This window comes from Marmota marmota, unplaced genomic scaffold (genome assembly GCF_001458135.2).
Source record: "Marmota marmota marmota unplaced genomic scaffold, marMar, whole genome shotgun sequence".
NCBI classification, from domain to species: domain Eukaryota; kingdom Metazoa; phylum Chordata; class Mammalia; order Rodentia; family Sciuridae; genus Marmota; species Marmota marmota.
This window is the reverse complement of record NW_026000224.1, coordinates 2,280,387-2,293,342: the sequence shown is the minus strand read 5'-3', so window position 1 is coordinate 2,293,342 and position 12,956 is coordinate 2,280,387. Positions and strand designations below refer to the sequence as shown.

The following is a 12,956-nucleotide window of genomic DNA, read 5'->3' as shown; positions in this document are numbered from 1 at the left end:
TATCTGTATATAGAAGAAGGAAGGTAGGTCTCTATCCCTCACCCTGAATGAGATTTACCTCAAAGTAGATGAAAGACCTCAAGACTGCCCCAGAACTCTGCAACTACTAACTTTTGTTTTCAATTAAAATTATAATTGTATATATTTATGGGGCATTGTGTATTGATTTCAGTACAAACATAAATTGAATAGTAATCAAATAACAATCAAAGCATATTTAACACCCATCACCTCATGAATTCATTGTTTCTATGTGGAAGGGTTATTCAAAACTATCTCTACCAGCTGTTTGGAAATACACACTAGTATTATTTTGAACTATAGTTATCCTAGCATGCAACTGAGCATTGGAACTAACCACCCTGACATGTCACTTTATACTTTTTGACCTATTGTTCCCCAGTTTTTATAAAAAAGAATCTTTGAATATTTACTCTGTCAAATGTGAAGGATTTACATTTTTCTTAGATTCAATTTTTGTCTCAATGTCATAAAGAAAAATGGCCACAAGAGAGGGCATAGTAAGTGCCATCTGATGGCTCAAAAGTGCTATAGCAATTCAGAATTCACTTAGTCCATCTCTCCTCCTTCTCCCTGCATGTATCTTGGACACTAAAACTATGAATTACAAACCCAAAGTTGACAAAGTTATAAAACTGAAGCATAGACCTTCAAAAAATGTTCTACTTTATTTCATAGTACAATGAAATGAATTCAGCTTTGTTTGTTTGTTTGTTTGTTTTTGTTTTGAAGCACCTCACAGCACAAGTTTCCTGTCTCACATGTTGAACCATGTACACTGGGCTTCCTGACGGCAGGAGAGTCCAGGCCGGGCTGATCCAGGCTCCCTGTGGCCTCTGGGAACCAGTTCCCTCAACTCCAGCTCCCTTACACATTCCCCTCTCCTGTCTATGTAGCAGGTCTTGCTCAAGGCTGCTCACTTGCTTTTCCCACATTCCTGCACCTTTCTCCCTCACTCAGAAACATCCTCCTCCTGCCTGCCTTCCTCAGGGACTTCAGCTCAGGTCCTGGCATAAAGCAGGCCCCCAGCACCCGAGCTTGAACCCTGTGCCTCCAGAGGAAGTCAGTATGGACCTCACGATCACCCTGTGTGTGTGGGTGGGGGGGGGCTGGCTCTCCTTCTCCTGCCTGCTCTCCTAGGGCAGCCTGAGTGCTGGGCCCCATTCCTCCCTCCTGTCACTGGTGCTGGGGACAGGCTCTGTTCCAAGGTTCTAGACATGCTAAGTGAAATCCTGGAAAGTATGTGGGGTGACCCAGTGTGTCCCATCATCTAGCCGCACGCCACACACCCTCTCTGTGCAAACGTGGACGTTCACAAATAAATATGTACATGTGTGCATGGATTCGTATTTGCGCAGGTGTGTACTCACAGATAAACCATATCTGAGAGGATGGTGAGTGGTTATGAAATACAACTTCAGAAGTTATGTAGATAGGTGTTGAGTTTCTGCTTCACTAGTTAGTACTTAGGGGATTTTAAGAAATTTAATTACTGTAGTTCACAGCCTCACTATAGGAAATGCATGTAGAGCATTACACAATCCCAGGCACCCATCCATCCGTCTGTCTGTCTATCAATCATTTATCATCTATCCACAGAGGCACATACTTTAATTGGCAGAACATACTGTTATGGCTGATAGAATGAATGATTTTAAGACAGAAACAAACATGACAGAATTCCTTAGAATCCAAGGGAGTCCTTTAGGTCATCTTTATCAGCAATTGCATTTTCCCACTTCAATAAACAAGCTATTTAATATGAAAAGCAATTTCCTGCCATATGCGAAGCTTTGCTTTTTAGTAATATGGAATTCCTCCACACTATACCTCCAGGATTTGTTCATTTAACTAAATTCTGATAATCTGATTCTTATAATTTCATGCATAAAATTTAAGGCCAACAGATTTGAAGATGGAACCTTGGAAACTGAGATAAATGCTGAGTGTGTGAAGGCAGGACTCAGTGATCCCCGGCTGGAGGCTGGGTGGGTTAGACAGCTGGAGGCTGGGTGAGTTAGACAGCCTCCCCCTCTCCCAGCCACCACATCCACAGTCCTCTGAATGGGAACAGATTCCCTTCCTTTCTCATTGGCTTTGCTTAAGTAAGAAATCCTTGCTGCCCTTTCCTCTGCTTTGCCGATTTCATTATGGCAAAGTATCCATCTCAAAAATGCATATATTTTCATTTATGTTTTTTTTTAATTTGGCATTCCATGAATAAAGCATTTGCTAATAGTTAAAAATAAAATTGGTTCCAAATCTATGGAATTACCTTGACTTTTGAGAAATGTCCTATGTGCGGCAAGTATTGATCCTGGTGAATAAACACTCACAGGACCCAAGGACTTAAAGAGTTGGTGTTTTCGATCCAATTATAAGTTGTATTATATACAAACTTTGTTCTTCACAAAATACTGGATGACAGAAAACAATACAATTTCAAAGAAAACTTATTTCATGTAAAACAAAATGAAATGAAACGATCCCTAAGAAACCAGCCTAAATTATGGTAAATAATTCACAAAAATTGAATATTAAAAATATATTCAGTGCTTACATTATTAAAAGTCAGCATTTGAGAAATCACCCAGTATTTCATGAAACATAGAAAGAGTTCTGGAGTAAGTAAAGGTGCACAGTAACAAACGCAATCTTATTTAAAATGCTTGGCCCAGGGGTTTTCACCATGCACTCACCAGTGTTTCCAACATTTTTGTTACTGAGTTACTAAACATTTTTGTTACTAAATTATTTTGTTAGTAAGAAGTAGAAGCTTTAGGAAAATAAAGGCATTCCCTTCTAAAACCTGAGACACACACAAGCAGCTGCAGAGTGGCCAGCTTTGGAGAGTCCTTCTCCTTGTGTTGCCGGTTAGATGTGCTAACTCCTCATCCCTAAGGTTTTCCATGTTTCCACAGTTTTCTTACCTCCCAGATGACATTTTTCTTAGAACACAGATAAGCTTAATGACCAAATCATTATATTTTAATTAACTAAGATCTTGAAAGAAGATAGGCCAAAAACTTAGGAATTAATGCTATTCTTGGACACGGTACTTCAAATTTGGGCACATATAGGAAATTTTATAGTCATTTGTCCTATTTTAAATTATATATAACCTTAATATTTTCTGTTTTTAAATTCATCAGCAATTTATGCAAATTATTTAGTTCACAATGGAGAATACTGTTGAAGGATGGAACTAGCAGATAAACTATTACAAGAGCACTCTATTAATTTAGTAAATTCATTCTGCATTTCCTAGTGAAAAATGTGCTGATTTCAACAACTATGAACTTACTTGCTAAGACCCTAAAGGGTTCATATGCAGAAAGTCAAATACTTTCAGTGAGCAATGTTAGGAGGAAATTCATAAGTGTTTCTATTTGATTTTCAGAGTTAAATTCAATGGCTGAACACATTAATTGGAATATTTTAATTCATTGTTTTCACATTCATTATGTACCTTAATGTTTCTACATATGAATAATAATTTATGTAAATCATGTTTACCCAAAATTACTGCCAAAAGCATTGGAGTTCAGTGCCCACATTAGGATCACTGCCAAGGTCATCATGTTTCAATGGATCTTGGAAGTTTAGAAGATTTCCTCAGATGAAGCCAATAAATTAAATCTAAAAAAAAATAAATAACAATCTGGTAATACTAAATAAGTCCTAATTTTAATGGGAAGAAAGCAGTCCGACTTTAAGAACTATAAAATTTTATTTTTAATAGTTGATTTAGTATTTTAATCTAAATTCAATTTCCTTTAGAGCTCTTGAATCATACATCAAAATTTTATTATATTATTTGGCTCAAAGAATTACTAGATGAGCAATCTCTTCAAATAAAAAGGGCTGGGGTGGAAGGAAATCTGAATCATCACAGTACAACTGTCACCAAACTGAGACCTGTCTCTGCACTGTTGGTGGCCCTGCTCCCAAGGTTTATCTACCAGGTGTCCTGCGTTCAAGCAGCGAGTCTGCAGGTTTGATGCACTGTCCTGGATAAAACCTCTGCTTTCCCCAGGCCCTGCCTTGGGGAGGCACGGCTGTTTCAGCTCCCTGCAGAACTGGGAAGATCCACACAACATGGGGGAGGGCACGGGGAGCCTCCCCCACTTGCAGAAGAGCCCTCCCTCCACAGGCTAACATGAGGACGACGGGGGTCTTTGTTTTCTCCTGATAGAGCACTTCCATCTTCCCAGAAGAGCTTCAAGCTAACTGAGGAATATTTTAAATACAGATATTAAGTGATGGAGGAAATTTTGGCTTTGCTGACAAAGCACTTTTGTATTTAACTGTTCTTTTAAATTTTTTCTTTCAAAATACCGGCTGTACTTACTTGTAAATATCAGACAATATAATCATATTATTATTCAAAATCTAAATTACACAAAAGCTTTCTCATAAAATACATTTTTAAAATCATTTATTTTAGAACTTACAGTCCTATGGACTTTTCTAGTCATTTTCCTATTTGATCTTTTTGAATAATGTGAAAATAGAGACAATTCCAACAATCTTTTTAAATGTACCATCCTGACAACAAGTAACACCAATTATATTCCAAGAAGATTGGATAGAATTATTCCCCTGGCAACCACTGAACATCAACCTTTCCTGCAACATCAACTGTAGGCATTATCAGACTTCTGAGCATCTATCACGATGTTTGTTAGAGACGGTGTACTTCACAAGGAGCTGATACGGATTGCTTTAGTGATACTTTTGCAAACTTAGTAGAAAATAAACCATGTGATTGTATGGTTTACAGGCAGTACTATGTAGGTCTGACTGAATTTGAAACAGAACCACATCCATTAATCTTCAACTAGCCTGTTTCTTTCAAAACATTACACTCTTCCTTGACAGTTAGTAATTACTTAAAGGTGGTTAACACTTTTCAGATATTGATGTGGGTTTATTCGCAAATGCGGTATCCTCAAAGCTATTAGGATACGAAGAATAGATAGTCCTCAGCACCAGTCCAAAAACAACTTTAAATCAAAGAAAAAATCATTCTGTTCATCTATCTGTGTAAGGAGAACATTCTGTCCTCAAATTTTCTGATAATCTCCTACCTCTGAGTTCACCTACACTAACCATGTGAAACTGAAACTCTCCACAAAGCATGTTTGTGCCCAGGTGTACTGAGGATTACAAATAAGAACATGAGCAGATGTGGCTTAGGAGAGTTTGGCATCCAAAGTAAACAATGTTGACTTACTTTATAACTCCACTTATAATTATTACTTTTTAACTTAGAGCCTCCAGAGTTTATATTAACAATGATAGCTACTATAGGACACAGGAAAAAAAAAATTAAAATCTCAGTGCCAAACAAGACTAAAGTAGACTCACTTCAGCCTTTATACTTAGTGTCACTAGTTCAATTCAAACATAGTGCCTAAAATAATCATTTCCTCTATTATAGTTCAATTTTTTATTTTTTTATTTCCACCCAAAACCAAGCTTTATAATGATAGCAAAATTCAAAGGTATCTACTACAAAATATGAAGACACAAAAACAAAACAAAATACCCACACTTTGCAAGGATGCAACAATAGTAACACCAAAATATTTCTGTGGTCACATATAACAAATTGGAATAAATTGAAATAAAAAACCTTCAACTTGGATAGCAAAATTTTATGTCATGCAATTGCCTTTCCTCAGACCCTGATCAGCAACAGTACCAGAAAAGTTTCACACAACTCTTGGACATTGTGAGTGAACTCTTCACACTGAACAGTGAGTGATACAAGTAGATTTATATCCAATATTTTCAAAATTTCCCTACCACACATCAACAAAAGGACAACCCAAGCAAGAAATTTCCCATTAATAACAGAAAACTAAGAATATTTAGTGCTCGAAAATTTGGCAATTGTAGGAAATAGTGCTTTCCAACTGCCAATCATTACCCAACCATGCACACAGCAAGCTTCCTCCTAACATGGCTGACCCAGAGTGGCATGTCAGGTCATGGAGGCAGTGAGTGTGCGCGCCGAGTGCAGTCTCCTACCTTCATACAGTGCCTTGAAGCCCTGGGCGCTCACTGCGAAGTCGGTGGTGAACCACAGAGTGAGGACAGACCCGGAGCTCACTATGGAGGAGGGCAGCTGAAATCCCGACAGCCTAAAGTCAAAAGAAGAGGAACATGGTGAAGCAGAGTTTGGCTGAAGGGAAGGAACATGGCACAGTGAAAAGGCACACATTTTCCTGAAAGTCGTACTTGATGAAGTCGTTTAAAGTCTTACCCATGCGGGATGCCACAAAACAGTCGGACAATCCACACATGTGACTTTGCTAGTGACTGAACTGAAGCATTACCAAGCACCAGAATTTGTTTACTTAAGTAACTTTTGAGGACACTTCTTGAAGGAATTATGCACCACTGTTCTACCCGCAGGATGGGAAGCTACCACAGGAAAGCACAACCCCCCTTATTCAAGTTCCCTGTGACTTTGCATGTGCTTTGAATTCTTTCTTTCTCTCCTAAATTATTACTCTGCTCAATAAATTTTTGGCTTCTCTTGAGAGAAAGATACATACAATTTTGCTCATGCTGAGGTCAAAGGTATCCATCTTAATGTTCATTTTACAAGAAAATATATTTTGGATTCTAAGTGGTTTTCATGATCACTACGCTTGGGTACATTTGAAAGTTTTAAGGATGACAAACCCAGAAATCTGTGTGAGAAGACTAGTATAGTAATATGCACAGTAATTTGAAAATTAACAGTTTTTCCAAAGGCCAAAGAGAGACTACATCAATTTATATTTTACCCAAAGTTTCCTAATTAAATAGGTTTGTGTGCAGATATGTGCTATAGGGTGGCCCGAGCACGAGCTATGATGCAAAGGCAGTGTGCCTGCCTGTGTCACCAGCAGCAGAACTGAGCCTGCCAGCACCCTGCAGTACTAAGTGCTCATTACAGCTCCTCTGGGTTGTGGGATCCATGCTCTGGAGCCAATCCTCATGATTGATTGTGCACAAATAAAACAATAATGGATTAATAAAATTACAGAGCAAGCTTAAAAGCAGATCAGGGTTAAGTCACAGAATAATTGCACAATTATGACGTTATTTATGATATGTTATTTTGTTGTTTACTATCATCATTTTGTGTCAATCACTTTAAGTTTTCTACATGGGTTTTATTTTTTTAAAAAAATCAATACTTCTTTAGTTTTACATGACTGTAATATACTGCCACAATTTCTTATAAATCAATTTTAGTCATTTTCTTAATTGAAATACAAATAAAAGCCAAGTTATATATGTGTGTATATTAAAATTTATGAGAAAACATGAAAATGGTACGAAACCAAGTAGTTGACTAATTACATTTCACTCTTGAAATGTCTGTGCTGCAGCCAGACACCGGGCAGTGCTCTGGGGAAAGGAGGCCACCAGCACGGCGTAGAATAGTGCGGTTGGCCATCACCCCAGAGGCAAAGCAGTCACTCTGTGCTCGGGGAGGTGTCTCAAAGGAGAATTCTAAGTCTAAGCCATACCTTTGTAAATATAGACAGGATTATTCTATACTTTATATGGAAAGGCAGGAAAAAAAAAACAGAATAGCTCTACCAATTACGAAAACAAATAAATTAAGTAAAATAGAAGGATACCGTCTACCCAATTGCAGGATCTATATCAGTGACAATATTTGTTTTTGGTGCACTGGCAAAGGGATAAACCCATACAATATTTGTTATTATACAATAGATCAAAACCAAAAATCCAGGAAAAGACCTGTACAAATATGCCCAATTTGACAAAGGTATAAAAGCAACTTGGTAGAAGAGTTTGACAAATTAGGCTGGAACCATTGAATGGCCCTTGCAGTCTCCTGCAAAAAATGCCAGAGACCTTGGTCTAACACCTTTGTGACAATTAATTCAAGGTGGATCACAATCGTGAATGAAAATCTATGACTTTTAGAAAAATATAGGATAAAGTCTTCAGGGTCTAGTTCAGTGAAAGAGTTCTGAGACTTGACACCTGAATTAAAATCCAAATGAGTGAAAACAAATAAATTGGAAAGTATAAAAATTTAAACACTTTCTGGAAAAGACCCTGTTAAGAAGATGAAAGACTGAAAAAAACCACATCAGAAAATGGCCGGGCATCTAGAATATCTGTTCAACCTTCAAGACTTGTCTGTGGAAGAACAGTAGCAATTAGAAGTTGGGAAAAGCCATGGATAATGACATCACCCAGAGACATGAAGACGGCCAACATGTGAGAGGCTTCATCTCACCAGTTGTGAGGACAGAGAGAAATAGCACTATACCACTCTACGTGCCAGTGAAGGCTGGGTACGATGAAGGCACAATTGACCGCTGATATGGGGCTCCTAGGACCCACAGGTGGTGCAGACACCTTGGAGCGGTGCCTCTGATTGTCCTACAGGCTAAACACACAGGTGCCACCAACCAGTACCCAGGCACCATTCTCCTGGCATACACCCAGCAACCCTTCCTGGGCCAGGGAGTTCTGGTCCACACTGCATCCAGTCTGCATCCTGGGAATGTTATTTTACTACAGCTTCCTAAGGTATCTTTTCTGGGGTTAACGGTGAGGAGTATACAGAATTTCTCTGCAAAATTTATTATAAGCATATGTGAATCTATGATCATCTCACATTAAGCAGTTTAATTAAAAACACTTTAGAACGTTAGAGTCTGAGAGACATTCAGGAAAACATTCATAAAAATGATAGTAACCAACTTAGTAGAAAACCAACAATTAGTATTTAAACACTTAAAAATGTCATTTATTTCCAAAATAATAACCCAAAACCATTGAGGGTTTTTTAATTTGGCAATTGACCATTCTGAAGTTTTAAATCTCTATTAGAATAAGTTAGATAAAAAATTACATGACAGCACTGTAAAAAATACAATTTTGTGTTCTCTTTTTTTAAAAAAATATTTAGATTTAAGTGGATACAATATCTTTATTTTACATTTATGTGGTGCTGAGAATTGAACTCAGTGCCTCAAGCATGCTAGGTGAGCACTCTACCACTGAGCCACAACCCCAGCCCCTTGTGTTCTCTTTACTTAATGAGTTTAGAACATGGATTACGTTAAAGGACAGAGATTACGGACAGCCACAACTGAACTACATTATCTCAGGTAAAAGCACCATGATGCTAAGGACTCTTAAAGGCAATGTCAGTGATGAGGTTAACAGGAGCTCAGCATGAACATGTGCAGGTAAAACATGCATGTGTGATCCGTCTGCTGGAATGGAATGGACTCAATTGTACCTGAGGGCAAAAGAATGCAATCTAACATGAATTGAGCAGGTTGGAGAAAGATGGGTCTCCCGCTGACCATGTCATGCTCATTAAAGTACTATGCTAATGAGAGTTACCAAAACAAAAGAGAAGTCCATCAGCTGTCCTCTCTTAATTTTTCTTTATCAAATTGGTATCACCTACAACATGTAAAAATTTGACCCCTTTCTTCATATGCTGCGACTTTAAAAGTTAGAATGAGAGAATTAAGGTGATGACATCCTAAAATTATTTGGGATGACCAGAGTGTACATGGAGTCACAAATGTCCACCTTTCTGTTGGTGGTCATTCCCTACCACCTGCCCAACAGACTCGCCTCCCCACACACAGCCTGGCCCACTTAATCAGGGGCTGGCACTGAGAGTTAAGCTGTAAGGGGGTCTGAGTTTATGCTGTGGTCTCCACTATGGAAAACCACACATTTCACTCACAGCATCAGGCTTCTGTCTGAGGCCCTAGCTAAAATGTTTGCAAGAGGAAGAAGAGAATCGTTAGGAAAAGGAATTTGGTTTCAGGACAGTGACAACAAAACAATTTCATTCCTAGTTAAAAAATAAATAATGTATGGTTGGTGTCAGTCCAACCATGTCCCTCCTTTCTGTCTTTTCTACTTGCACCCCCTGTTCTGTTGTCCTGTAGAATCTCATTCACTCTATTTCCTCCTCCCGTCTACTTTCAGCAATGTGGGTAATTGACAGAGCACACCTGTCAAACGGGAGTGATTGCAGGGTAAAGCCTGGAAGGACTGCTTAGCATTCTGAATTCTAGGACCTACATGTTCACTCGGCAGAAGCACAAGGTTCACAACTGAAGTTTATTCTTCCATTTTTCAAGAAATTACTAGGATGAATTGCTCCTAGAAATAGATCCAAACTATTATGCAACGCATTATCATTTAAGATATTTAAATCACTAACGCCATTGCAATAATCTCAAATGTTAGAAGTGGTAATGCTAGAGAGAAAAAGGCAAATTCAGTGATAAGCTCAGAGGAAGAGAAGACCAGAGTAGGCATTGTTTATTTTCCGTAAATTAATGAGGGAGTTATGAATTCGTTAAAGAGGTACACTTCAAAATTACACTTTGTATTTATTGCATAATCTACAGTGTTTGTGATTTGAAAATGACAAATATATTTAAAACTACAGCTTAGTTAAAATGTCAAGTGCATATTTTAAGTAAATTGGGAAATACCACTAAGTTAAATCTTTTTTTCTGAAATAATAATTGCTTTAAAGAAAATTTCTGTAAAGCCAAATGTTGCCAAACTGACATTAATCCTCAATATTTGGTAATATCATACTTCAGGACATATGCCAACATGATTATACTCAAAATATAGCTTATGGAGACTTGGCCTAAGAAATTAATTTCCTCAAGAAGAGTTTTTCAGCAAGATAGTACCCACGACTTTCATGAAAGCTTTCAAGACTGAGAAATAAGGACTCCACCAGGCAGTTCCTCCCACTATTAACTGAGAGCTTCATTAGCTTTTGTGGAATCCTCTGCTGTCTACTGTGTTCATCTATTGGTCCCATTACATGTCATTTGGAAGAGTTCATGCCAAGGATAAAATATGAGACTTAATGTTTTTCAAAAAGCTGATTGTAGCTAATATTATTTTGACAATTATTATCCAAACAGCTTTGAGTCTGCAACTTACTATACGTTTTGTCTGAAGTACAATATTAGTTAATCCGGGTCTGTTTTTCATTCTTAAAATAATTAATTGAATGCCTACTAAAAGATATATGTGCAGTTAACACATTTGCTACATTCAAGAGACAATCTGAAGTGAAAGATGGGAAAACAAATAAGACCTTTCTAGAAGGAGGTAAGTGAAATAATCCACATTGATGGCTTGGAGCAGCTATTCTACCTTCTCCACCCAGGTTTAGTTGGCCAAGACAGAACAGGGATACACAAAGCTATGCATAATCTTTGACCGTTCCAATAGAATGCAACATATAAAGCTGTCAACATCACTAACTTCCTTTTTGGCATTTAGATAAAAAAGGCAGGGCCCTAATTGGAGATAAAATCTCTTTGAATCAGAGAGATGTCATCCAATAATGAACAATATATACTTTAAATTAAAAATGCACACTGTACATCAGTGGAGTATTATCTAATTAAATGGGAAGGAAAGAGCACTGTCTCTAAACACAATTAATTATTTTGTGATAGAAACAACAATCAGGATCCCTGATCCATGTAGCAAGAAGACTGAAACTGATGTCTAGCCAGGATATCCAGAGTTGGGATAATCAACAAACACAATGTCTGCAAATTCAGAAGTGTGTACTTATGGTTATTAAATTCTCTGCAAAACAACAATTTAATTAACACCTTAAAGTTATTCAAGTTTGCAGATTAGAATGCTTACTTGATGGGTGTATGTATAGAAGGTATTCTTCTCTAAATTTCTTCTAATTAGTCATATATGACAACAGAATGAATTCATGTACACACACAGAGCATGATTTTCTGATTCACTTTTCTGGTTGTGCACAAAGTAGAATCATACCATTTGTATAATCATACATGAACTTGGGGTAATGATGTCTGTTTCATTCCCCCATCTTTCCTACCCCAGGTCCCTCACCATCTCTTTCCTACCTTTTGCCAAATCCAAAGTTCTTCCATTCATCTTCAATGCCACCCCCATTATGAATCAGCACCCACTTATCAGAGAAAACATTCAGCCTTTGTTTTGGGGGGATTGGCTTACTTCACTTAGCATGATATTCTCCAACTCCATCCACTTACCTGAAAATGCCATGATTTTATTCTCTTTTAATGTTAATTAATATTCCATCGTGTATATGTATGTTATGTATTTGTGTGTGTGTGTGTGTATACACACACAGTTTCTTTCTTCATTCACCTACTGAAGGGCACCTAGGTTGGTTCCACAGTTTAGCTTTTGTGAATTGAGCTGCTATGAACGTTGATGTGGCAGCTTTGCTATAGTATGCTGTTTTTAAAACCTTTGGGTATAGCTGAGTCGAATGGTGGTTCCATTCCAAGTTTTCTAAGAAATCTCTATTCTGCTTTCCATACTGGCTGCACCAATTTGCAATCCCTCCAGCAATGTATGAGTGTACCTTTTTCCCCACATCCTTTCCAACACTTATTGTTGCTTATATTCTTGATAATTGCCAATCTGACTGGTGTGAGATGAAATCTTAGAGTAGTTTTGATTTGAATTTCTCTAATTGCTAGAGATGTCGAACATTTTTTCATATATTGGTAGACTGATTGTAAATCTTCTTCTGAGAAGTGTCTGTTCAGTTCCTTAGCCCATTTATTGATTTTTTTTGGTGTTAAGTTTTTTGAGTTCTTTATATATCCTGATGTGCATGTGGTAGAAATTTCCTCCCATTCTGGAGGCTCTCTCTTTACCTCATTGATTGTTTCTTTTGATGAGAGGCTTTTTAGTTTGAATCCATCCTATTTTTTATTCTTGATTTTATTTCTTGCACTTTAGAAGTCTTGCTAATGAAATCAGGTCCTAATCCAATGTGATGAAGATTTGGGCCTATCTTTTCTACCTCTGAGGTTCAGGGTCTCTGATCTAATTCCTAGATCCTTGATCCACTTGGAATTGAG

At 37.6% G+C, this 12,956-nt stretch overlaps 1 protein-coding gene across 2 annotated transcripts in view; it reads right to left on the bottom strand.

Moving 5' to 3' along the window:
* The window catches only part of Csmd1 (CUB and Sushi multiple domains 1), a 1,636,907-nt gene that overhangs the window by 1,144,031 nt on the left and 479,920 nt on the right, over positions 1–12,956 (bottom strand). For both annotated transcript variants that reach the window (XM_048792812.1, XM_048792813.1), the window contains exon 3: positions 6,058–6,170. In XM_048792812.1, the coding sequence (XP_048648769.1) occupies positions 6,058–6,170 (113 nt within the window). The remainder of the gene's footprint in view (positions 1–6,057; positions 6,171–12,956) is intronic.